The 27,157-nt window shown below is 49.3% G+C and overlaps 1 protein-coding gene across 10 annotated transcripts in view; it reads left to right on the plus strand.

Annotated features, from left to right (window-relative positions):
• FBXO10 (F-box protein 10) overlaps positions 1 to 27,157 on the plus strand; it is an 84,210-nt gene that overhangs the window by 42,390 nt on the left and 14,663 nt on the right. For 5 of the 10 annotated variants that reach the window (XM_067743911.1, XM_067743909.1, XM_067743915.1 and 2 more), the window contains 9 exons: positions 2,975 to 3,796; positions 8,267 to 8,416; positions 10,917 to 11,053; positions 15,703 to 15,773; positions 17,435 to 17,587; positions 18,779 to 19,048; positions 20,785 to 21,095; positions 22,213 to 22,394; positions 24,584 to 26,664. In XM_067743911.1, the coding sequence (XP_067600012.1) occupies positions 2,975 to 3,796; positions 8,267 to 8,416; positions 10,917 to 11,053; positions 15,703 to 15,773; positions 17,435 to 17,587; positions 18,779 to 19,048; positions 20,785 to 21,095; positions 22,213 to 22,394; positions 24,584 to 24,758 (2,271 nt within the window). In that variant the 3' untranslated portion in view covers positions 24,759 to 26,664. The other 5 variants (XR_010944955.1, XR_010944954.1, XM_067743912.1 and 2 more) reach the window with 4 other exon arrangements.

A 27,157-nucleotide genomic window follows, 5' to 3' on the forward strand; every position in this document is an offset into this window, starting at 1 on the left:
TAGAAAAAGAGAGAGAGTTCAGTCATTAGTCCTATAACACACTCCTGTGAGTTCTGCACCAGTTGAGAAAGAGGCACAGGGATCAGTAGAGATCAATATTCTGCTTTATTCCTGAAAAAGCTGTACTTAAAAAAATGAGCCTTGCACTGGAGGCCAAAATTGCTTTGTACTTCTTCCTTTCCAACCTGGACCAACTGGGACCACAGGTAGAGCAGCCAGGTTCCGGGAGCATGCCACATGCCACATGGTGACAGGAAGCAGAGAACAGACAGCGTTCCCAGAGAGATGGCCAAAGAGGGGGGCTCTGCAGGCCAGTGACCTTCAGCACATTAGCCCCACTCTGCAGAGGGTCAAGGAAGGTCAGGCTTTTGCCAAGGCTGACTGGAGAGAGGGTCAGGAAATATCAGGAGAACACATTCCTTCTAGGAACAGAGCAGTTGTTTCCAAAGAAAAGCATGTGTTGGGATGTTGGTAGCTTCTGGCAGAACAGTCTAGAGCTAATAGCTATAGACTGCCAGGAGCTGCATTGCCTAGAAACTGATTGTGATACATGGATTTTGTACCTAGTCAACAAAAATTATATTGCCACTGTTCTACCAATAACAACCAAATTGTCTCTCACGTTCGTAATGATCATTATGCCACCAGTCACTTATGATGCACTTACTCTTTGCCAGCCACGTGCTTTACAGCCATGATTAAGATGGGCAGTGTCAGCTGGCTTTATTGATGAGCAGATGGAGCCTCAGCAAGGGTCTCAGACTTTGTAAGGGACAGAGGTAGGGTCCAAAGCCTGTAATCATAAGATAGGTGACTTTCCATCTGTGGCCTCATTTGATCCCCACAACAAACAGTTGTGGTAGACAGAGTAGGTGTGTCCCCATTTTGCAGATGAGGGACACTGAGGCTCAGAGGTGCTGAGTAACTTTCTCAAGTGGATAATTAGTGAGGTTAGAACTCAAATCCAGGCCTTTGAGTCTAACCCCTTTTGAAATTACATTGTTCTGCATTCCCTGGAAGCTTAAAAGGCTGTTCGCTACTTAGAACATTTCAGAAGAACCGATGGAGTCCTTCTGTGCTCATCTGCAGATCTGGAAGAACGGTTCGTTTCCATACCTTCCACATTTCATAGTCATTTATTCTTCAGCCTCCACTTCCCCCTCACAAGTGCAGCTGCAGATCCTCAAGGGGTGGGTCCTGGCCGTAGACCTTGTAGCCCAGCCCACCATCTGGCTTTGTGCTTGGCATATATTAGTGCTCAGTCCATGCTTGTCTTTTAACTAAAAGCAGGACAGGGGGCTAGGATGACCTTGCCTGAAAAATGCAAAGGCCAGGGTGACTTCACAGCCGTTTTTTATGACTTCTGAGGAGAACTCTAGCAATGACTCTGCGTCTCTAGAGAGCCAGGGTTTTTCTACAGAGAGGACCAAGTAAGAGAAAATAGACTTAAACTGCAGCAAGAAAAAGTTAGGTTAGCCATAGGGAAGAACTAGAGAGGTTAAGGGGAGTTAAGTTCTGGGACAAGCTCTCAAGGGAGGTCACTGCTAGAGAATGTAAAATTGTCCAGGGATTACTAAGTGGGATCATGAGACACTACTACCTCATTTTATGGTTCAAGTACATCTCATGGAGCTTGGTGTGGAATCCAGAAGCAGCTCTTTTTCAGGAATGCAGAGTGGCTGGTCTTCTCCATCAGGCCTGGAAGGCTGAGGGTCTCAGGTGGGCTGTTCCGTAGGGCTGAGTAGTACCCCCACCCCAGAGAACTCTCTGCTCTCCACGTCCCTTGACCCCAGATGATAACAGCTGGCTTTTCTCACGTGCCAGCTTTGTGCATGGCTCCGTGCGTGGTGCTTTGTTAGTTCGTGAGCCCCGTGTTGCAGACAGAGAAACTGAGGCTTAGAGAAGTGATGTGTTTATCCAAGATAACACACCTGGAAGAGGCAGAGCTGGGAGCTGGGCCCTGCAGCTGGACCCCCAGAGCCCGCACTCTTAGCCACTGCTCAGGGCACTCACCCGGTCACGGCAGTACACCTTGTCCCCCTCTTTAGGGACGTGGCCTGCTGTCTCCTGCCGTAGTTCTGCACCAGCACCAGTTCCCACGCAGACTTTCCCAGCACCTGTGTCTGGGCCTCCCACTGCTGGCCCAGCCCCAGCAGAGCTCAGCCCCTCCTGGCCCACCCTGGCCTCTGTCAGCCCTCTGGCTTTGCCCAGCTCTGTCCTGACTCCGCACTCCAGACTGGCCTATGTGGTGAACCTCAGGGCTGCAGGCTCAGGTGGAGGCAGGCTCACAGGGCCAAGGGAGGATTCGAATGAAGGGATAGTGCTTTGGAAGGAGAGACCCGGAGGAACACCACCTGGTGGGACACAGTCTCCGTGTAACCGAGACACCACGTGGGACCCTCACCCATCAGAGGGCTTGGTAAAGTTGGGCTCACATCCCAGCCAGTTCCTGTGTTTGTGAGAATCCAAAGCTCTCCCTCATCATTTCTCCCTTGAGCGACCGTCTCCTGGTTCATCTCCAGTATTGAGTCGATTCCATTTCACGTAGCATCCCTCTGAGCATTCAGCATCTTCCGCCTTCTCCATGTTACCTCCCACCCCCCACACCAGACTCTTTATTCTCATTAAGCGCTTCATGAGCACTGGTGGAATTTACTTGAGATTTGAGGGTTTGGGGAAGGGCCCTGCTCCAGAAAGTGAACTTTTCTGCCATTATCCGTTTCCACTCTTGTCTCCTGCCCTTTGGGATTGGAAGGAGGGGAGGGAAGGCAGCTCCGAATGATCCTCCTTCTGATGCACAGCAGCTCCTGGTTCCTCCTGGGGCTGGCAGGACCCTTGCCCTGTGGCGAAGGGAACATGACCAGCAGGACAGATCGCCTTTCCAGGTGCCATCCCCTTACGGAACAGTTAGAGCTCTGACTAGCAAAACAGATCTTACCCCTGTTACACCCACTTTCTCTCTTTCGTTCCCCAGACAACTTCAGGTCACGTCCAGTTTGACAACTGCAACTTTGAGAATGGACACATCCAGGTCCATGGCCCGGGCACCTGCCAAGTGAAGTTTTGCACCTTCAAAAACACCCATGTCTTTCTGCACAATGTGCCCCTGTGTGTCCTGGAAAACTGTGAATTTGTGGGCAGTGAAAACAACTCTGTGACTGTTGAGGGCCACCCATCCTCAGAGAACAACTGGGCCTACACGCATCTCTTAGGGCTTATCAGGTCCTCTCCCAGCGTGCTCCCAACAGAGGACTCTGACTCTTTAATGTCCTTGGACCTGGAAAGCAGGGACCAGGCCTGGAGCCCAAGAACCTGTGGCATTGTCATTGAGGGTAGCCAGAGCCCTACCAGCCCAGCAACTGGCTCCCCCAAGGCTGGCTCACAGGAGCCAGAGGTGGGCAGCGATGGGGAAAGGGTGGCCCGGACCCCAGACAGCAGCGATGGAGGCCTGAGTCCCAGCGGTGAGGATGAGGATGAGGACCAGCTCACGTACAGACTGTCCTACCAAGTGCAGGGACCGCGGCCGGTTCTAGGGGGCTCCTTTTTGGGCCCACCACTGCCGGGAGCATCCATCCAGCTGCCCAGCTGCCTGGTGCTGAACTCACTACACCAGGAACTGCAGAAGGACAGGGAGGCCATGGCGCTGGCCAGCTCTGTGCAGGGCTGCCTCATCCGCAAGTGCCTGTTCCGGGACGGGAAGGGAGGTGTCTTCGTTTGCTCTTATGGCCGAGCCAAGATGGAAGGAAACATCTTCCGGAACCTGACTTATGCGGTGCGATGTATACATAATAGCAAGGTGCGATGTATACATAATAACAAGGTGCTGTCATAAGGCTTACTGTACAGACCCATGAGGCCTCGCTGGGTCACAAGGAACATGATTTTGGAGTGGTGAGAGGGCTTCAGGGGCTGTACGCAGGAGGGCTTGGATGGTGCTAGTATGCATTTTTTTAAAAAATCATCTTTTAATCTTATAACACACACTTGCCTCATGTCCGTCATCTGATTTGGATGAGGCAGAAACTATTCTTCCCATTTTACAGAAGAGGAAATAGGCCTAGGGAGGAAGGTGACTCACTCAGGATCACACAGCAGGTTAGAGGCCAAACAGAATGGGGACTAGAACCCAGGTCTTCCACCTCCTTTCTCTATGTTATGCTGCTTCTCAAATATGTCACCCAACTCCTGGTAGAAGGAACAAGGGCTCTTTAGCCTGGATGCAGGATAATTTTGGGAGACGTGATCGCTGCCTGTGATCCAAACTGTGTGGGTAGTTGAGAAGGCTTCCCAGACGAGATGTCTAAGTTGAGTAGGATGAGGCGAGGAGAACCAAGGAAAATGGGCTGCGTGTGGTGAAAAGGAGGTGCACAGTGAGGGTTCAGGCAGCACACATCCTGTGCTGGGGCCTGGATGTGAGGCCAAGTTCAGCAGTGTGGTGGGGACCGCTGGAAAATGAGCAGGGGAGGTAAGCAGAATCCACGTTGCCCAGGGCCTAGAAAGCCTCGTTGAGATGTATGGACTTCATACTAAGAATGGATCATCCTGCTCTGCATGCCATCAGCGCCTTGTACCTGCAACCCCCTCAGGCACCACAGGACAGTAACAGCTCAGGATGGGAGAGGCTTCTAAAAGGAAAGACATGGCCTTTTAGAAGGAAGCATGACATAGCTCCTAGGTTTGAGTCTCACTTCTCCTCTAATTCACTGTGAACGTTACCTTCCTCTCATGTGAAATGAAAATACTGCCCCACTTCTTCGACTGGGGGTTTGTGAGGATCCAGTGCCATAATATTGGCAAAGCACTTAGAAAACTGAAGGGCACTGTACAGATGTCACATGTGAGTCTTGCAGGTCTCTGAAGGCTTCTAGAATGATTAATAGCAATTGCATCTTAATTGTATTTTACCCATTTCCAAAGAGGATTTCAGGTGGTGTTACCCTGGAAACACAATATAAAACTGTGCTATGAACAGAGAATAAAAGATAAAGGTCAAATAAAAGGGGTGGGTGACAGCTTTGCTCTCAGGGGGACCACAATGAAAGGATCTGGAGTGAGCCCTCAAGGAGGGCTTTCCTCCTTGCATGGTTAGTAAGAGTGTGGCTTCTGAGTCAAATTCAGGCTCTGCCCCTTATTAGCTATATGCCCTTTGGACTAATGATACTACCTACTCCAAGGTGTGGTGAGGATTGACTGAGGTCATATATATGCATATATATATATATAAAGTGCTTAGCAGTGTGTCTGGTGCATAGCAAGTACTCCATAAATGTGTTTGGTGTTTTTTAAGACTTAAAAAAAAATCTTTCCCGGAGGACTGGTGCCTGGCCAAGCTGTCTAGGAAGACTAGGAGTTGGCAGGGTGAAGCTGTGAGGCAAAGGAGGCATGCGGGAAGGCCTAGACATAGGACGCAGGACACTCAGGGAGTCGCAAGTAACCTCAACAGCCAGAGCGTGAGGTGAGGGCTAGTCAGCAAGAGTCAGTCAGCTCAGGGGCAGGTGTCTCGTCAGAGAGATGGGAATTGTCTTGAGGGCAGTGGGAACACACTGAAAGATTTTAAGCAGAGAATTGTGGTCAGATCTGCATTTGGAAAGCTCCTTCTGTCAGCTTTGTGTGGAATGGAGTGGAGGGGAACAAGACTGGAGACACAATCAGTGCGGGGCAGTGGATAATTAGGGTCCGTACATGGACAGGAGGAACAGGGCAGTCTGGAGAGGTGGCGAGGAGAACCTCGGGAGGGGAGCGGTCGAGGTTATGTGGCCTAGATTTCTGGTGTGAGTGGCTGAGGCAAAGGCAGGAACTGAGAAGCCGAGAAGGTTAGGATGTGGAAAGATGCTGAGTGCAGTTCTGGGCACGTTGAGTTTGGAGCATCAGTGACATCAGGCAGAGGTGCCATCTGGTTACGGGGGGCTGGAGCTTTGAAGAGAGATGTGCCCTTACATGCAGACTTGGGAGCAGGTGGTAATTGGAGTCATGGACAAGGAGAGACAAAAAGTCAAACAGCTTTCGTTGTAGCCCTCTGGAACCGTTGTCCCCAGGGAACTTGTGGCAGGAATTGTGCAGCCAACTGTTCCTAGTGAGTCTCCAAAAAGGAACCTGAAAAGCTGATTTTGGCTGGCTTTTGACTAAAACAACCCATGGTGTCTCATGAGTACGCAGCTTCCGGGAACACATATATCAAATGGCATTAATACAAGTGGGGAGCTGTGGGCGGGAATGCCGGCTTACTGAGCTGGCCCCTGTGGCCAGGAGCAAGCCCTTGATCCAGTGGCCAGAGGGCAACCGCCCTGCCTCTGCCCTCCAGAACATTCCCGAGAGGGTAGAGGCTGGCAGAGGGAATGAAGAAAAGTATCACTGACCATGATTTTTTTTCTTGCTTCTTTGGGTATCTGGTAATTTTTAGTTGGAAGAGAGGTACCTTGTATAGACGGTGGAGACAGAGGTAAATGGTGTTTATGTGTGGGGATGGGCATGCCTCTTCTGTGACGCTTGGATTTTGTTGTTACAATTACCTTCAGTGAGCCACAGGCTCCTGATTCCTCCTGCATTACGTTGGCTGGTTTGCCAGTGGACTTTTCTGTTTTAGTTCTTCCCTTTGCATCTGCTCCTCCGTGCTCTTGCCCCTCCCAGCAGCAGGGCACTGCCATGGCTCTGGCTGGCCAGCCTCGTGGCACAGTGGGTGATAGGGAGCCTCTCGTGTCTGCATTTATCCTTAGTCTTAGGAAGGTGCTGTGTCGGTGGATTTAGGACCTTGGCACTAGGCCCTTTTCAGTGGTCCTGCCTCAGCCCTCAGCACTAGGGGGGCTCTAATGATCGAGGCCCAAGATATTTTCCTCCCACCTCCCTGAGGGGTAAAGGGTTTATTGTTTTTCTGTTCCCTCCCTTGAGAGCCACAGGGTTTGCTGCCCTTCCCCCAGCTGCTTAAGGCTTGTTCTTTGGGACAGGAGGGGCTTAGTGCTTTTCCCACAGTGGCTGTACTTTCCCCCAAGCGCCCACCAGAAGGGAGGCTGTCTCCCGTCTCTCGTCCTGCCCTCGGTCTTTCTCCATGAGCACCTGGCGAGGTCCATGGAGAAGTGAATAGATGCAGCTGCTCCCGGGGCTTCTGTGCTCTCACTAGTTAACAGCTGGCCTTTAACAGTTCATGGAAACGGTTAGCTGAACTCTTCTTACTGGCCAGTATGGCATCTGTGTCTTTTCAGACAAACAAGTACTCACATCTCGTGTCCTTGAAGGTGCCTGTTTCCCTTAGATGCCAGGCTAGTTGGTTGTCCTGCAACCTCAGCTCGCTGATGGATTCAAGAAAGGTTACGTTTTTGTATCTTCTTGTTGTAAGTGTGGGAGCAATGCTCTTTCCAACTTGCCCCATTCTAAGCAGAAAGCTTCTCCTTGAAATTGTACTTCTATTATACTTTACCCCTCCCAGAGTTTTATCCTAATGTAGTACAGTGTTTATTGTTAGTACACAATTTACCTTAACGTAGTACATTTCATTGTTAATACATAGTTGTTTAAAACAATATGTATTCTAGATTTTTAGTATTGCTAAAAAGAGAATGTAAGTGGCAGTGCATCCCCTTAATAAGCTGTTTACTGAGTTATGGTACCTTGTTTTAAAGAGGCTTCTTTATCTTATACCAACACTTGCAATTGTCTCTTAGCTTGGAGTTCCATTGGTTTTTCCACCCCAGGATAATAATACAGCAAAAGAGATGCAAAGCGGGCAACAATGGGTATTTGTCTTAAAAGTGGAAAGCAAAAGGGAAGGTGGGAGAGGACAGCCTACGAGGTACTTTACCCTCAGGTGCTTCCTCAGGCAGGTGAAGTTCAGCAAAGGTGTGTGTGGAAGTGGTGGATCTGGCACTCGATTCCATTCAAAGTAGCTGTGCCCTTGGACCACTGGAAATCTTCATGTAACTGCACTGCACGTAGAGTTTGCAGACCACTAAATCCCACCTTCTCCAAGCGTCCTTTCCATGCCGTCATCCAGTTATTTATCCTGCTCAGAGGCTGTGAATGTGGAGCTCAGAGCCAGGCTTCCATCCAGGTTTTAGTAAAGAACTGGCGTGAGGTTGGTGCAGTGCCTGTAGGGCAGAGCCAGGAAGGACACGGAAATGGCTCAGTCCTCGTGAGCACACGGCGGAGAGTGGCTGGTCTGGCATCAGGTAGAACTGCACGGACCAGACGGGAAGGAAGACTCAGGTATTCCCCAAGCAGTTTTCTAAAATACCTTTGTGACAGGAAAATGAATGGCTCTCTCTCCTCTGCCTAGATCATCATGCTCAGGAACCACATTCACCACTGCAGAGCGTCAGGCATCTTTCTTCGCTTGGAGGGCGGAGGCCTGATCGCCGGCAACAACATTTATGACAACGCGGAGGCCGGCGTAGACATCCGGAAAAAGTCCAACCCTCTCATTCTGGTACTTCCTCCATCTTCTTGCCCTTTCAGGGTGGCTCTTGGTACTCAGAAACCTTTTCTGAGGATGTTTAAGCAAATGTTGCCATCTTGAATTTCTGTTGCTTCCTGTTTGCAGGTAGTTCCTGCCCTTTTCTCTGTGTGTCCTTGTGACTCTGGGTCTCTTTCTCCATGTATTGAGAGTGACTTTGCATAAGTCACGTACGTCCCTGCAGTCTCCCCTAGCAAGGAGGAGGACTGGATAGACAGGGAAATTCACAGGGCCTTCCCTCCCTCAGCCCTGATATGCTCTTGTGGGCTTTGAGTTCGGTAAGAATAAAGATATGTCTGCCATGAAAGACACTTGGATCAAAAATAATACACCAAATTAGTTCATTCTTTACTATTAAAAGGACACGTAGGATATTTATTCTGAAGATAACTTGTTTCGTGGATATCGTGAGGCCATAGTGAGTTTGATCTTAGCCAGTGTGAAAACCACTTAAAATCCTAGAATGTGAGACCAGTGACATGAAAGACCTGCCCCATAGTTTTGCTCCAGCCTTCTCTGAGAGACAGGTTTCCCAGAAATTGAGAAACATAGTGGACTTTTTATGGGCTTGGAAAAATAATATCCATCCTATACATAGTGCTTATTATATGCCAGATACTGTTCTAAGCACTTGGTATATATTTATTTAACCATGGTTTAACTCTTACACAACCCTGTGAGATAGAATTATTATTATTCCCATTTCATAGGTGAAGACACGGAGGCACAAAGGCGCTAGGGACCTTGCCCTAAATCACACATCTAGTGCTAGCGCTGGCCTTTGAATCCAGGCAGTCTGACTCAGGGTGGATGTTCTTAACCCAGTATATCTAGACTGCCCTTGCAAATGCAGAGAAAGGCAAGTTCTTAACTATATTTCAAGAGATGTGCCTGGCCAGTGTCCTCTGCCAGCCCCTTCCTCTCACTCTTTCTGCCATGCAACTGATATTTGATGCATGGCCTTGGCTTAGGAAATTACTGCCACTGTTGCCAGAGAGATGAGAGGAGTTTGCCTTCCCAGGGATGGGGGGACAGGACAGTGTAGCAGGTGGAGGGGGAAGGGAGTATTACCTGCCTTTGTGAAACAGTGCAGGATAGAAATACCATTGCTTACACCTCTCTCCCTGTGCTTTTCAACCCTGTGAGGGACTTCTGTAGGCAGCGGTTACTCTGGTGAGTCTGCCAAATCCTTCAGGGGAAAATCTGAAAAGTGAGTAAGCATAGGAGAGCTTGCAGCATGAGACACTTTAAAGCAAACTAGAACTGTGTTTCCATTAAATAATTTTGGAAGAGAAACAGCTAGCTTTTTGGTTTAAATATAGGATTGTATTTAGGCTATAAATTAGCAATCAGAGTGAAACAATTTTATTATAATTTATTATAACCTAAAATTTTCATCACTGTTCAAAAGCAACTAACTGACTGGGAAACAGAAAAACTAGGTTTCAGATCCGGCCCTGCCACAAACATACTATGTGACCCTGGGCCTGTTTCCCATTTGCACGGTATGAAAATCTCCAAGGGTCATTATAGCTCGTACACCTGGTGACCTCATGCCTCATGGGACACCTAAGCTCCCTGGGGCTGTACCTTCCACAGGTCCCCCCCCAAATGAGAAGGGGAGACTAGAAGCCAGTGACCCACTCCTTCCCTGGGTGGCCCCTTGGGACTGCGCTTAGCCAAAGTTCCCATGTACTGGGGCACTGCCCCCTTCTGAGAGGTGGGCGCCCTGGGATGACATGGCCTAGCCAATGATCGTGTGTTTTGGGGACTCTTTGGAGGCTCAGAAATTTTCAGTAGTGTGCATTGCAGATGAAGGGCAGGAGCCCTCAGCAGTAAGTGCCAGCGTAACTACATCCCAAGAGTCTGGGTGGGGAAGACTCCTCTCTTGGGAGTCTCCCTCATAGGTGTCAACGTGTGCACCTGTGCAGAGAGGGCAGGGCCGCGTCCATTCACTTTGTTTTTTGTTGTTTCTTTTTTTAAAATTTTATTTATTTTTTTACTTTATGGCTACGTTGGGTCTTTGTTGCTGCGCACGGGCTTTCTCTAGTTGCGGCAAGCGGGGGCTACTCTTCATTGCAGTGTGCAGGCTTCTCACTGTGGTGGCCTCTCTTGTGGAGCACAGGCTCTAGGTGCAGAGGCTTCAGTAGTTGTGGCACGCAGGCTCAGTAGTTGTGGCTCACGGGCTCTAGAGCACAGGCCCAGTAGTTGTGGTGCATGGGCTTAGTTACTCCGCGGCATGTGGGATCTTCCCTGACCAGGGCTCGAACTCATGTCCCCTGCATTGGCAGGTAGATTCTTAACGACCATGCCACCAGGGAAACCCATTCACTTTGTTTTGTGCTAGGGATCTTCCAGCAACGTAGTTTTCTCTGCTGGTTCATCCTGGCCCTGCGGTGGGGCAGCAATGAGCACTCTGCTTCTCAGTGGCGTGTCTGAGCTGCCTTCTGTGGTGTCTCGTGTTCACTTGCAGTGTAACCAGATCCACCACGGCCTTCGCTCTGGCATTGTTGTCCTTGGCAATGGGAAAGGCATCATCCGGAATAATCAAATCTTTTCAAACAAGGAGGCTGGCATTTACATCCTGTACCACGGAAATCCAGTCGTGAGGTATGTGCCACTGTACCCAGACCATCCTGTTCACCCGTGGTCCCTCTTTCCTCTCTGATCTCTGTGTTTCCCTACTGTCTGTCTTTGCTTCATTTGAAACCATTTTTGTTTATGAAAACAACTGTACAGATGCAAGCAGGGAAGAGACAGACTTCACCCATAATCCCACCTCAGTCACACAACCTTTTGTGGTATTGCATCTGTGTTCTGTGCTTTTGTGTCTGTGTTTCCTTCCAGTTAACTAGGTGGACTTCTAACTTCTAATAATGATAACAAAGGTAAACAAGGGCAGACTCCGCTCCCTAGGAGCTTACTTTAGTCTGGAGGACACGTGTGCTCAGAAATAATGCTAAGATGGGAATGACATAGAGATTTCAACTCACCTGACAACTCTGGTCAGTTGATTTTGGCTACCTGGGATGCTATATTAAGATCTGGAGGCTACATCTGACCTCAGCATGAAAGCATGCTGTGATCAATCAGTGGTGTAAGCTGTAGGTGGGAGGGGCCGTGGATTTGCCTTCCCATCTGTCATATGGCGCAGACTGTGATAAATACTATCAAAGTGGTACCAAGAGAGGGGGAATCATTCTGACTAGGGGGCTGTGGGAGGCCTCATTTGGGAGGTGACATTGGAGTTAGACTTTGAAATACAGGTAGAGCTTTTGGACTCTCATGGAGATGGGGAGTGGACATTCCTAGTAAAGGAAGCAGCTTGAGTAAAGCAGCAGAGCGCAGCAGATTCAGGGGTAGCACACGGCCCACTGGCGCTTGAGAAAAGGTCTGACACAAGTTGTGACGTTAGTATAAAACATCTTAAATTGGGACTGTCCCTGATAATCTTGGATCCTTTGGTCACTGCAGCTTGAACGTTAAGATTTGGAGTAGAAGACCCACACAGTTACGTCTGCAGTTTACAAAAATCACTGGCATTAATGTTCAGCAAATGTATTCTGAGAGTTTTTCCCTGCATTATTCCATGTGTACTTTTCCATGCTGTTGCAGAACCTTTGTATTTATCACTTTGGACAGTTTCAGAACTGTTCCATTGTTTTGATATTCCCTCATTTTTGAACCAGTCCTATTACTGTTCCTCTGGATTTTTTTTTTTTTTTGGCCACGCCGCATGGCTTGCGGGACCTATTACTGCTAGGCCTCTATTTTTTCGCTATTATAGACAGCTTACTAAAAACAATTAGTGATCACAGAGCTCTTTTTCCATCTTTTGCATTATTGCCTTAAGATAAGAGTATGGGTTTGCATGTCATTCATTTAACACACATTTGAGGGTTTATTCCATGTAAAGGGACGGCAGTATAAAAAGTGTGTACAAATAGTCTCTCCTCCGTGGAGCATGCAGTCTCATTCTGGGGACGGGAGCCGTGAGGGAAGACTCCCCAAAGCATATGCTTTATAGGTCTTCATGCAGGTGCAGAAGGAGCCCAGCCACAATTTCAGCTGAGCAAGTCAGGGCAGGGCACGTGGGGCACTGACATTTGAGTTGTGCTTGAAGGATGAGGTGGATTTTATGGCCATAGAAAAGGCATTCTGGGCCTGGGGCAGTGAAATTTGGGGTATGTCCAGGGAAAATGGTGTAAAAAATGTGGTGGTATGTCTGGGCATGTGATGCCCGGGGGGCTGAGTAGATGATCAGCCTACAAAGTGGGGTTGATGCTGGAGCACGGAGGACCTCGAATACCAAGTGTGGTGGGTAGAATAATGGCGCTCCAGATGTATCCATTTCCTAATGCTTGGAACCTGTGCATATGCTGTCTTACAAGGCAGAAGAGACTTTGCAGATGTGACTAAGTACGTTAAGATGGGGAGAGTATCCTGGGTTATGCAGGTGGGCCCAGTGTCATCACAAGGGTCCTTAGAAGAGGGAAGCAGGAGAGTCAGAGTCAGAGAGAAGGAAATGCATCAACAGAAGCAGAGGTCAGAGTGATGAGGCCACAGGCCAGGAAATATGGGCAGCCTCTAGAAGCTGGTAAAGACAATAAATGGATTCTTCCCTAGAGCCTCCAGAAGGAATACAGGTCTGCTGGCACCTTGATTTAGCCCCATCAGATCCAGTTTGGACTTCTGGCCTCCTAAACTGGAAGATAATGAATTTGTGTTGTTCTAAGCCACTCAGTTTGTGGTAATTTGTTGTATCAGCCATACACCCAGAACTTGCGGGTGCTGGTGAACTGTTGAAGGGTTTTGAGCAAGGAATATTACAACGAGATCAGTGTCTTGGGTTTTTAAAACAGTCGCTTTGAGAGAATAGGTTGTGCTTTTTTCCTTTATGTTTCTCTGTGATGGCGGATAGGGATCTGTGGGAGGATACAGAATGAATTTCGAGATCCCTGAAGTGGCCTAGATAAGGCAAACCACAGCGTATTTTTTTGCCGGTGAGTTATATAACCTATGGTGTTTCTCTTTTTTTGCCTTGGCTGCAAGGAAGCACAGGACTCAGACTGGCTCATCTGTCGTTAATATCCCATCCTTGGTTCTTGGAACAGTGATCTGTCCCCTTTTCCTACTGTTTTCTGATACCTCTTTTATCTTTGTTCTGCCCACCCTGTGTACACACACATACATGTTTCTCCAAGTGGCCATGGATCCTTTCTGAAGGTGAGTGAGATTTGTATTAAAAGTATACCACTCATGCATTTGCTGCTATGGCACAGCTCTCAGAAATATGGATGAGGCGTGCCTTGCCCAGGGACTACATCTGACCCTGAATTCTAGAAGCCCACAGTAACCATCAGCTGATTAAATTGTAATCACATCAAAGCAGATACTTCAGATCTGTCTGAATAAAAACATAAGGATGTTTTTAACCTTGTTCTACTCCAAACACATAATGTAGATGCAGTTGGCATTTGACTTCCCCCGAAGGAAGTAAACCATTTGGACCCTGCCCTAGGAGATGGGAAGATTTATCAGCCAACTGCTAATCACTGGGGTTCTGTGAGGAGCCAGGCCCTGTGTTAGGCTCTGAAGAGCCAGGTGAATATTTGGATCTAAATCCTTCCGCTGCATGCATGGTAGGAAGTAGGAGGGCACCTCCTAAGAGAGGGGGCCGGTGCCCCTCCAGTAGGGAAGGAGAACACAGCATTCCTGGTAGTAAAAGTAACAAACAGCAAATGTGTATGCTCCAGGAATAACCCAGTTCTGCTAGGGTCTGGGTGTGACTGGCTCTGTATTTACAGGCAAGAAACCAAGGTAGAGAGACTGGAGAGAAATGCATGTCCTTTAACGTGCTCGGGTGTCTGGTTCTAAGGAACATATTCACGAGGCCTTGCCATGGTAGTAGGGCTGTGTGTAGCCCAGCCCATGGGGTTTCACATATGTGTTGTCTGATGTTCTTAAAACCCTCTTTTTAAAATCTGGTTTTCTTCTTATAAGGCATGTCATTATTTTATGTTTTCATTCAGTGGATAGGCGACTGAGTTAACAGAAAATAAGCTGAAGAGTAGCTGCTGGATACAAACAGAAGACACTAGGCTTGTTACAGTCAGAATCTGATTCAGGGACATAAATCACTTCCAGACAAGCTTAACACAGCCTCCTAGGAATTCTTGACACTACCAAGACTTTACCTGTGATCATGCACCATGATGACATTTGTTTAAAATGGTGTTTATACGAATAACAAGTATTGGCAAGAATGTGGAAAAAAGGGAACCTTGTACACTGTTGGTGGAATGTAAATTGGGGCAGCCACTGTGGAAAACAGTATGGAGGTTTCTCCAAAAACTAAAGATAGAACTACCATATGACCCAGCAATTCCATTCCTAGGTATATATCCGAAAACAAAAACACTAATTCAAAAAGATACATGCACTCCAGTGTTTATAGTAGCATCATTCACAATAGCCAAGATATGGAAGCAGCCTAAGTGTCCATCAACAGAGGAGTGGATAAAGAAGATGTGGCACATAAACACAGTGGAATACTACTCAGCCATAAAAAAGAATGAAATTTTGCATTTGCAGCAACATGGATGGACTTGGAGGGCATTATGCTAAGTGAAATAGAGAAAGACAAATACTGTATGGTATCACTTATATGTGGAATCTAAAAAAATGCAACAAACTAGTGAATATAACAAAAAAGAGGCAGACTCACAGACGCAGAGAACAAGCTACTGGTTACCAGTGGGGAGCGGGGAGGGGCAATATAGAGGTGGGGGAGTAAGAGGTACAAACTATTAGGTATAAAATAAGCTACAAGGGTATATTGTGTAACACAGGGAATATAGCCAATACTTTATAATATCTATAAATGGAGTATAACCTTTAAAAATCATGAATCACTATATTGTACACCTGCAACTTAGATAATATGGTACAGCAACTGTACGTCAATAAAAAATAAAATAAAATAATGGTGTTTATATGTGGATAACAGTCCAGAGAGGCTTCAGAGACATGGATATAATGATATGTGCTTCTGTGGCATAGTTGTAGGTTATTTGGGGTCAGTGGTAACTGAAGGTTGCTAACTGCCTGGCTTCTGGGGCTTGAGGAGGTGCTTCATGCCCCTGTGGACCTGAGCCATCTGGGAAGCCCACAAAAGAAGGCAGGCACCTTGGATGGGCTTTGTCTTTGATACATGACATTGGTCTGGTCTCACCTTTTGTCTTCTCCTTCCATTCTAGCCGGAACCACATTTTCAAGGGCAGTGCAGCCGGCATAGCTGTGAATGAGAATGGCAGAGGCCTCATCACAGGTAGGGGTGGGACTGCCTGGAGCTGAAGCCCCCAGTGACTACAGCCAAGCCAAGGTCCCAGGCTTCCCACCCACCCAGTCCTTCACCTTGACACACTGGCCTCCTTGATAGTGGGTAGCACTTGGGGATGCCGGCTCCATGCACTGGCCATGCTTATCAGGCAGGGAGAGAGCGTCTGCTCTTTGCCAGGCCTGGTGCTTACACGATCTGAATGGATGGCCGTTTCTGACATAACACTGTCAGAAACATTCATGCCACACAAACTGTCTGAATCCCTCCTCTTGGCTTTTACGGGCTTGTGCCTGCTCTGGCAGTCCATCCCCATTTCCCCTCTGCCTGGCCAATTCCTGCTCATTCTTTGAGTCTCAGCCTAAGTGTCACTTCCTGGGGGAAGTCTGCCCTGACCTCCCATTATACATCTACACTCACTCTACCCAGTAGGCCTGCTCTGCAGGACATTTTACTTAATTTCTTGTGATCTGTTTAATGTCAGTCTCTTTTGTTGTATCCTATAAGGCAAGGATCAAGTCTGTCTGGTACGTCAGTGTAGCCTCAGCACAGAGCGTAGCCATACCTAGGACATTAAGGAGATTCAGTAAATATTGGGCCAGTGAATCCCCCTGACTGGATCCAGCCTTCCTTCATTTATCGGACGTTTTTTGAGTACACGCTGTATGCGGGAGCTGGGGATACAGCAGTGAACAAAACATGATTTCTGCTGTCAAGAACTGACATTTTAGGAGGGGAAAAAAACAAAAGCATTTTTTTCCCCAGGGAAAGTCATATCTGAGGGTGATAAGTGCTTTACAGATAATTAAAATAAGGTGATAGAGGAACTGTGTGGGTATTTAGTATTGTATGGTCAGGGCAGGCCTCTCTGAGAAGGTGACATGTAAGCCAGAAGCTGGATGATGGGAAGGAGCCCAGGAAAAGAACGAGGATTCCACACAGGGCTACCTGTGGGGATAGACTTTGCATGCCTGAGGAGCACAGAGGTTGCTCATTTGACTGCAGTGTGGTGAGCAAGGGGCAAGGAGTATGAGATGGGGTCCCAGAGGCAGGCAGGGAGGGGCCAGCCACACAAGGTCTCATGAGCCATTGCAGTCCTGTTGCAGGAGGCTGAGAGTCTGCCCTGCCACCATGCTGGGGCAGCAGTGTCCCAGGACACCCCTTCTAACTTGTGGCTCTTCAGCCCGCTCACTCCCAGAGACATGGTGGAGGGGAGAGGAGAGGAAGGCTGTGGTCAGTCCAGAGCTGAGGCTGAGAAGGACAGGCTAGCGCCTTCCCAGGCATGTGGGGGAATGGCTGGATTCTGCTTCAGCCCTCCCAAGGACAGCCCCCCAGGACAGAACAGTCCTGCCTGGCCTTGGTCCAGGGACTCTAAAGCCAGTCTGTTCTTCGTCATCAGTCGTCCAGGCCGCTGGGTACAGTGGATGCTGGGGAGGTAGGAGACCACAAGACAGACATGAACGTTGCCCTTGAGGAAAGCAGACAGTAGACAAGTCCCTAGAAAGTCAAACACCAGACAAGATTCGGGGTGCTGACTGCTGACGGGAAGGCCTAGGCGTCTTTGTCCAGACTTGCCTTTCTATCAGCTGTCCAAGTCCTCGTTGCCAGCACTGTAGGTGACTCTTGACCCTCTCTTCTGCCTCTTCCCATAGAAAATGTCATCCGAGAGAATCAGTGGGGAGGTGTGGACATCCGCCGAGGAGGGGTCCCCATCCTCAGGAGCAACCTCATCTGCTTTGGCTATTCCGATGGTGTTGTTGTCGGGGATGAAGGCAAAGGCCTGCTAGAAGGAAACACCATCTACGGTGAGGGCACATTCCTGGGTGAGGGGTTTGGGACCCAGCCCAGCCTGGAGACAGGCAGCCCAGGTTCCATCTCCAGCCTGTGGGTCCTGAGAAAGTTGCTGCCTTTCCCTGGGCCTCAGAGATCTCATCTTAAAGAATAGCATCCATCTCAGGTCACAGCCACATAGACCCTACACTTACCCACATAGAAGGCACGAGGCTCTCATAAATCACCTTCTAATCCAGATTGACCCCATGGTCACTTGACCCCAAAGCAGAGAGCGTTATCCCCCACTTAAAACAGCAGAAGGCAGGAGTGGATCTTGCATAAGGCCAGGGCCATTTAATTTCTCACACATGGACGTCTAACTTCTCTTATCCTTTCTTTTGATCCAGAGAACTAAAAATATAATGGGAGAAATAGGGTAATCGTAGAAGGAAAAGTGTTCTCACTCATTCTGTGATTTTGGGCAAAGCTTCCATCTTTCTGGACTGCATCTCTAATAATAATAATAATTATACTAACCTACATTCAGGCTCTGGACTCTTGCTAAGCCCTTTATATGCATTAGCACATTTAATCCTCATGACTACCTTCTGAGGTAGGTACAGTTATTAAACCCATTTTATTTTATTTTATAATTAATTTTTTGGCCACACTGTGTGGCTTACGTGATCTTAGTTCCCCAACCAGGGATTGAACCCATGCCCCCTGCAGTGGAAGTGCTGAGTCCTAACCACTGGACCTCCAGGGAATTCCTGTAACCCCATTTTAAAGGTGAGGAAGCTGAGGCACAGAGAGGTTCAATAACCTGCTCAGTGTCACACAGCTAGGAAGTGGTAGGGCTGGAACTCAAACTGAGGCCACCTCCATCTCTGTGCAGGGAGGAGTTGGGCTGGATGAGCTCTGAGGGCCCCTTTGGCACTGTCACCATGGGCTTGTGTGCTTCTCATCTGGAAGTGGGGCCTTGACAGTTCCCAGAGCGCTATTATACCCCATGGAATGATTGCCGTTGTGAGATTGGCCTGTTACTACCCCTCTTGTATGAAGAAGCCTGCAGCCAGGCCGTAAAGTGACTTGTCCGAGGCCATTTGCAAATCAGGGACTCTGTCTCCAGGCCAGCACCTTTCCTGCTTCCCCTCTCGGGGAGGCACTGGGTGCTGCCTCGCCTGTCACTCGGCCTCAGTGACCAGCTCCTTTCACTGTCCCAGCTAATAAGGGCTGTGGTGTGTGGATGATGTCGTCTAGCCTACCCCACATCACCAGCAACCACGTCAGCTACAATGGCGTGTATGGAGTGGCAGTGTTCAGCCAGAAGGATGGCTCCGGGGAGTCCCCTGGAGGCCATGTGGCCCAGGAGAACTTCGGAGAGGACGGGGACGCCACCCTCTGGGAGACGGAGCTGGAGAAGGATGACGACCTGCTGCGCCGGCCCATCGCCACAGCTCTGGTCGAGTCTAACACTGTTAATCACAACGGAGGTGAGTGCCCCTCCCTACAGCCCCTGCTCCAGGGCCTCCCGTGCTCTGCCTGCCCTAAGGCCCTTCTAGCCTCATCAGCCACTTCCTTCAGCCACTTACCCAGTACCCCAGCCCCCTGGACTTCACTGCCCTTGACTTGAATCCATTCTTTTCTGTTCCCACCCACCCCACCCTGCCTTTCTCTTGCTGTTTCTCTTGCCTGAAATTCCCTTTCTCCCATCCACACGTCCCAAATAACTCGAACCTCAGAGCCCACTGCAAATTCGCCCTCACCCTCTGTTCTTCTCTCCTCTGACCTGTGCTCTCCCCCAGCCCCAGTGGCACTTGTTAGGGGGCCTGGGATTGTATTTGTTTCTGTGGCTGTTTCATCCACTCTGACAGGCTGTGAACTTGAGGCAAGGAACTGAATCCCACTCCTGTTGGTGCCCCCTCCCCTCAGTACCAGTCCCATACCTGGCAGACACGTTTCCAATCAGTTCTGAGACACAGTTTTCACATTTTAACATCTGATGAGATGCACCTTACAGTTGATGGCATATCATGGTTTAATTGGCAGTGGTTTTTCTTTCTTAGAGAACACAGAAAATAAGAGTATTTAAAATCCATGTTATCTTAAACTTGATTTAAAAAATGACAGTAGGTGTTTGATGTTTATTGAATTGGAAAAAAAATTATTGTGAATTTCATCCAACTCCACAGCTCCCAAACCTGGCTGATTATCAGAATTACTCTGGGGGGCTGATGGAGGAAAGCTTGTTATAAAGAGGTCCCTGGGCCCTAGTAAGCTCATCCCCCTGGGAGTGGCAGAGGCAGGGAGATGGGTAGCCAATGGCCCCAGCCCACTTATCCGGAAAATGAGTTCTGTCCCCTCCCAGTTCAGGGTTTCCTCTACATGGCCATGCTGTCCAGTAGGACAAGCAAAGCCACATAAATCCACAAATACTTGATTTAATTTTGCTGTTCTCAACCAAGCCAGGAGAAGCAACAGGCAGTTGGCACCAAAAGGTTCGGAGTTGCAAGCTCACAGCTCAGAATGCTCCCATGTGACCCCGCAGTCGGCATCCTCCCACAGCCTCCTCCTGGTGCTGCCGGTGCCTCTTACCACTGGGGAGAACTCCTGCTCACCCCGGGTCCACATGCCATGCTGCCTCTCCCCACGCGGCTCTAAGCCTGCTGATTTTGTGCTTTTTTCTACAAACACATAGTGTCACTAAGAAATTTCTTACTTCTTAAGAAATAAGAAAATTTCCCAGAATAGTAGGGAGGCAGATTCTAGCTCAGAATGGAAAGCAAAACAAACAACAACTTTCTAGCAGGTGGATCTGTCTAGAGGTGGAGTGGGCAGCCTTGAGCAGGTAGTGAGCCTCCTGTCACAGGTGGTGCAGATGGGGGTAGGATGAGGCTGCTGGAGGAGGCATGCCAGCACAGGGCGAGAGCCTGGGCCAGATGACCAGCTGAGCCTAAGGAATCTCGTCACATCATGTTTCCCTGGCCACTTCAATGAGGACTTGGTGCAGAAGGAACAGAGTTTCCTTGCTGGTCCTGGGTTTCCTCCTGCTCTGTCATCCAGCTTGGAAGATGCAACCGCCAAAGGCTGGTTCTACATGTTGCTACCTCTCCTCCCCCTCCCCCTCTCCTGGGTGCACAGTTCTGGGAAGGCTTTTCCTAGTGGTATTGTCAGCAGTGACCCTGGGACCACCCTGTGTTTTCTCTGCTCCCAACCCCTCTACCCACAGCTTCAGGACTCTATGTCCAGAGTAGTGAGTTGCTGCATGTCATCACCAATGTGATCCATGCTAATGGGGACAGAGGCATCACTGTGGCCCAGAGCAGCCAGCTCACCCGTGTGGCCAACAACAGCATCTCCTGCAATCACCAGAGTGGGGTCAAGGTGGAGGCCCAGTGCAAAGTGGAGTTCCGAGGCAATGGTATCTATGACAACAGAGGCCATGGCATCATCACCAAGGGTGACAGCACTGTCATTGAAAACGACATCATTGGCAACCGGGGTAGCGGGCTGCAGCTGCTGCCCACGTCCGACACGAAGGTATGTATGTGTGTGATGTGTGTGCCCATGCAGGGCATGGCCCTAGGAGAGCCCTCGTGCCCTCTCTGCTGAGAAGCAGAACCTTAAACCCTCAGCACTCTGCAAGGGTGCTGCCAAAACCCAGCCTGGGAGATGCAGGGGGACTTCACGCAAGAGGGGACGCAGGAACTGGGCCCTGAAGGATGAACAGGGGGTACTGGCAGGAAGCTGGGGCCGGGGTGCCACCCGAGGTATCTTCGTGGTCTTCAGTTCAAGATCAGGGCTATTTTAGCTCTCTTCTCCTAACAGAATAATCTCGCACAGGACCCGGTATGCAGTATATGCTTAATGGAGAGAAGTCTTGCCTTGGGGCCTTGGCACCCACTGTTCCCTGTATACCCGGAGTAGCCTTCTCTCCCCTTTTCCTACCTACCAAGTCCTACAGCTTGGCTCTCCCTTTCTTCTGGAAGCCCTTTCTGACCCCCCAGGCTGTTTGAGGTGCCCTTTTTTTGTACTTCTAAGGTGCTTATGCCCACCCTTCACAGGGCACTTCCCACAGTGCTCTGTGTCTGTTCCTTCGCCTGTGTTTCTTCCCCACAGGACCTTGAGCCCCGAGCTCCGTTTTTACGCAAAGCACTGAGCTGGGTGCTAGGGTTTCAGTGTTGAGCCAGACAAACCCAATCCCTGCCCTTGTGAAGTTACAGTCGCAAAGCCTCTTTTCGGCTTTGTGACTTCATGAGTCAGTGACTTCAGCAAGGAGTAAGGAATCCCTTGGCTTTGCATCCGGGCACTGTGGGAGCAGAGGAGGGGAGGAGGGCTCGCTGTTACCTCAGTTGGGTCGCCAGTGGCTCACACCCCATCTGCTGGGTCTTTGCACATTGTTCCTTCTTCCTGGAACAACTCTCCTCTGCTCTGTACCTGATAAACTCCTACCGCTTACCCATCACCTCCTCCAGAAAGCCTTTCCTGGTTCTCTCTGGGCTGGTCTCGATAGCCTTTCCCTGAGTTCGCATGGCTCAATGCTGACCTACCTAGCATGCTCTTACCCCTCAGTTTTATAACTGGTGATTCACTTACCTGGCTCCCCTACCAGTCTAGGAGTCCCTGAGGTGTGACAAGCTCTGGCTGCCTCTCCCAGGTAATAAAGAACCGGATCCATTCATTCCGGGCCTACGGCATTGCCGTGCAGGGCCGTGCCAAGGCTCTGCTGCAGGAGAACACCGTCTTCCAGGGCAAGACCAACAAGACCATCTTTCAGCAGATCTCAAACAACCAAGAATGCATCATGCAGAACAACAAGTTCTTGGTCTTCAAGAAAAAGTAAGTGCATGGGGTTGCCTAAACCAATCTTCTAGAACCACAGTGAGGTCACTGGGGAAGCCAGGCTCAGAGACTGCAGCTGCCCTTGCTCCCTAGTCCTGCTAGCTTTCGGCTCTGGTCAGGTAAAGGCCTGTGCTTGGGTTTTGTGTCAGGCCTGGGCTGAGGACCTGAGCGTGACTCCCTAGGAGGGAATAAGCTTTAAAACAGTCAGGGGTATGTGGTTTCAAATCTCACCTCTGCCAGTTACTGGCTGTGTGACCTTGGGCAAGTTACTCAACATCTCTGAGCCTCAGTAAAATCTAGTTAATAATGTCTGCTTTGTAGCACCAGTTTAAATAGGATCATGTGACCTAGCAGCATATCTGAGGTATCACACAAGTGTTCATTGCTGTGGCTGCTGTTGCCCCTTGTTTCTGGTATTTCTGCTTCAGTGTACAGTTGCTTCACACTCACCTTCCCCAAACCCTTGTCCTTCCCTGTTCCTCATTTTGATGACATCACCATCCATTCTGTTCCAGCAGCAAAACCTCTGCCTCTCCTTCTCCCTGACACTGAAGTTCAGTCAGCTACCAGGTTCTCTTGATTCTGTTTCTGAAATGTTCTTGTACCTGGCACCTCCTCTTCCCAACTGCTGCCACCCTTGTTCGGGTCAGCACCCCTCATCCTGACCCATGGCCCCTGTTCCCATTACCGCTGTTTCAGTTGTTTATGGATGGACTCTGTTCTGGTTGGTTGATACTTTGCCATACTGGTTGCAAAAATAATAATTAGTAATTATTATTGATACCATTGTTGTTGGTATCAGTCCTGCACTGTTAATCCTTCTGTCTTGTTGCAGCAGCTTCCTGCCTGGTCCCCCTGCGCTTGGGCTACCCCCGACCTGCAGGCTGTCCTCTGCATCCTGCCAGAGTAATCTTTCTAAATCAGCTCTGGCCACGTCACATGCATGGTCAGAAACCCTGGATGGAGCCTCTTTTTCTATAGTAATGATCTCTACTCTGTTTTTTTATTATACACTTTCTCAGTAACAAATATTTTTTGAGGAAACCCCCTCAGTTATGTATATTTATATAGTCATAACTTATAAAGTATGATATAGTAGAAATTCTAATATTGTCTTCCCAAATCCCAGCAGATCACATTGTAGACTCCCTGGGGTCCACTTCCTTCTCCAGCTTTGGAGACCCCAGGGTACAGGGTACAGCCCAGACCTGTAGGCCTGGCATTGTCTCCTGTGCACTGTCCGCTCCTAATTTCCTCTCTTTTCATCACTTTTTCTCAGGAGCTCACTCTGCTGCCAAATGCAAATGCTTGCAGATCTTTGAACATAGCCCCAGGCTTTTACTCACCCCACAGTAGTCAGCCTCTGACTCTACCCATACCTTTAATTACAGTCCCACTCGTAACATTATTATCATAAAAATACATAAAAGCCAATGTTGCTGGCTTAAGCAATTTAGGATTTAATGTGTGTAAGAGGCGATCCCTTGTAACTCAGGACAGGTTCCTTGTAACTTAGGACAGAAAGCCCTAATCAAAACATCACTACAATTTGATTTTCCCCAACCCTTCGTAATCTCCACAAGAGCTCGAGGGACTGGAAATCCACCAACTTCTGTCCCCTATAGATCTGCACTTTCCAGAATGTCATGTAAAAGAAACAACACAGTGTGCAGTCTTTTGAGTCTGGCTTCTTGACACTTAGCCCAGTGTATCCCAGATTCACCTGTGGCATCTGTCATTCATTCTTTTTGTCGCTGAGTGGTGTTCTATTGTATGGACGTACCACACGGTTTATCTGTTCATCAGCTGAAGCATATTTAGGTGGTTTCTAATTTTTTGGTGACTGTGAATAAAGCTTGCGTGACATTTACAGTCATACAGGTGGGGAAAAAAATGGGGCTGGGGGAATGAAAGAAAAACAAGCAAGCCACTGGTCTTATCTAGATCTTTGTTTAAAGATGGGGAAATAGAGGACAAGAGGGAACCTATCCAAGGTTACATGTAAATCTGAAGGTAGAGCTAGAACTAGAATTAGTTGTGCCCATGTTCCACCTCCTTTTGCTATCACGTAACTAGGGAGATGCAACCTATACCCAGATTTAAACAAAGCCAAAGGTAAGTTTGTGCAGGGCATTCAGCAGATGCTGTAGACTCCCAAAGGGTTCACTCTCATTTTGCACCTCCAGGTCTGACACGTGGTGCCTGGCGAACCCACCAGCACGGCCTCACCTTGAAAACTCTCTCCGAGGCCCCTCTGCTGCCCACAGTGGGCAGAAGGTGACAGCCATGGCAACCAGGATCACAGCCCACGTGGAAGGTGGTTACCACAGCAAACGCAGCATCTTCTGCACCATCCTGTAAGAATGGAGAGCCACGGAGTGGGGCAGCTGGGGGCTGTCCTCAGACTCCGAGAAGGAAGCACATACCCTGCTCTCAGGCTCAGGCCCTGCCCAGCCAAGCTGAGAGGTTGTGGCCTTTGGGATGGAAAAATTAGTGCTTGTGAAGGCTCCTGGTCTCCTTATCACCGCCCTGAAAAACAAGCTCCCAAGTCTTCTGGGGACTAAGAACAAGGTACCTTCAAAACCCTTTGGCTCCACAACCCTCAGCAGGAAAGAACTTGGATTTTTTGTTTGTTGATTGGTTGGTTTTTTTGGCCGCGCCATGTGGCTTATGGGATCTTAGTTCCCCGACCAGGGATTGAACCCAGGCCCTCAGCAGTGAAGGTGCAGTGTCCTAACCGCTGGACCGCCAGGGAATTCCCTGGAATTATTTTTCAAGGAGAAAAGGGGAACCGAAGTTGGTGGGTTTCTAGTCCCTTGAGGTCTTATAGAGATTATGAAAAGTTGGGGAAATCGATAACGAAAACGTTGGTCAGGGTTTTCTGTTTGAGTTACAGGGAACTGCGTTTTATATACGCCAAACCCAGAATCTTCTCAGGGAAGAACGGATTTACTTCTAAGGGAGAGAAGTGATTCTAGTGAGATGGAAAGAGCCCCAGATTTTCCCCTTTCCTAGACCTCACTTTTGACCCTCCGGGGACACTGCCACACCCACCCTGCTGCCTGGGGAGGCTGGCGGAGTTGGGTTTGGTTTCCTTAAGGACACAGTTCTCTTGGACATGGACCTGTGAGGGAGGAAGGGGCTTGGGATAAGGAGCCCCTCTTGAAAGGCTGCCCCAGGAATGACAGGGACATGCTGAAAACAGGAAGGGGCATGTGGAGAAGGCTTCCTTCAAGTGGCTTAGGTGTGCAGGCGCGTGCTGGGCTGGGTGGTGCAGAGATGCACCTGACTGCTCTACCTTCAGGTTGCTCCCAGATTCAGGAGGACATTGGTTCAGCGCTTGCTGCACAGAGAGGATTCGAATCCCACAAGCACACCCAAACCAGCTGCCCCTCCTGGGCGCAAGACTGGCGGAGACCGAGGTGCCTAGGGCCCTCGTCTGTGTCCACATTCTCATGGATGACCACCTGCCTTTACTGACCCTACCAAGGTTTCCCACTCTGTGCCTTGGCTCACGCTTTCCCCTCTTCTGGGTGCACCCTCCTCGCCAGCTACACATGCCTAGGTCCCACCCATTCTTCCAGGCTCGACACTGCCACCTGGATGGCAGTGCTCTGCCCTCTCTGAGCCTCCTCTGCCCTTTCTCTGCCCCCACAGGGTATATTCTGCCTTGCTTAGGAGTTACCCGGGCCCATCCCTGTCCCACTGACCTGCCTGTAAGCTAGCTCCATTAGGGTCACCACCTGTGTCCCCAGTCCCCAGCCCGGGGGTAGGGTTAGCAGCCTGAGTGAGGAGAGGAAGGCTGGCTCCCAAAGGGCTGTGCTGAACCCAACTGTGAATGTGTTAAGGTTCCAGAGCCAGGCAGGCTCAGACCCACTGCTCTAGGAAAGGGGCCCGACGCAGGCCTGGTTCAGCCTGCCACCCACCCGGCCCTTCATGTGGGGCCTCACCAGCCTGGTAGGGTCACTGTCGTGCACCTCACAGATGGCTTCCCAGGCTGGTTCTGCCAGGCCCCCGGTGCTGCTCTCCCGGGTGGAGTAGGTTGGGCTAGAGGGAGCCAGGAGCACTGGCTACCCCCTGAGGACTTCGGGCACAAGAGCGTGGGCCCCTCCCATCCCCAGCGCTGTCCTTTGCACTTACCTATGGCCCCAATGTGAGTCGCTGTACAAAATGCTGCCTTTTATTATTTTGTAACGAATGACTTTTCTGTGAACCAAGTGCTTATGAAAATCTCAGCAACCAAAATAAAGTTCTCTATTTTAAAGAAGGCACTTTTCGGGGTACTTTCCTTGGTCTGGGTATGTGCTAGGGTTCCTGAGTGCTGGATGTAGGCCTCTCACCACTCTGCCCCTGCGAGGCACCACTGCTTCCACTGAACGAGACATGAGACCAGGGCCATCTTGTCCATCCAGCTTGTTCCCACCTGATTCCAAGTTCCAAGGTCTGTGTCCTCATGTGTCAGTCAGGGACTGTAGTTGCAGTCCTGCCTGCCCCTTGGGTTTTGTGAAGAGTAACAGTGAGGTGCCTGGTGTGGATGACATGAGATCCATGACCACATTTTTCCCAGCTTCAGTCACTTAGCATCTTACAGTGTTTGCCATATCCACATGTCAGCTGAGGAGAAAGCTAGTACTTAATATTTTTCTTTAAATCTTCTTTTAATTAAAAAGACTTTATTTTTTAGAATTTTTTCTCTTAAATCTTTTTATTAACATGTATAGTTGATGTATAATGTATGTTTTAGGTGTACAACACAGTGA

The sequence above is a fragment of the Pseudorca crassidens genome, chromosome 7, assembly GCF_039906515.1.
Source record: "Pseudorca crassidens isolate mPseCra1 chromosome 7, mPseCra1.hap1, whole genome shotgun sequence".
Taxonomy (NCBI): domain Eukaryota; kingdom Metazoa; phylum Chordata; class Mammalia; order Artiodactyla; family Delphinidae; genus Pseudorca; species Pseudorca crassidens.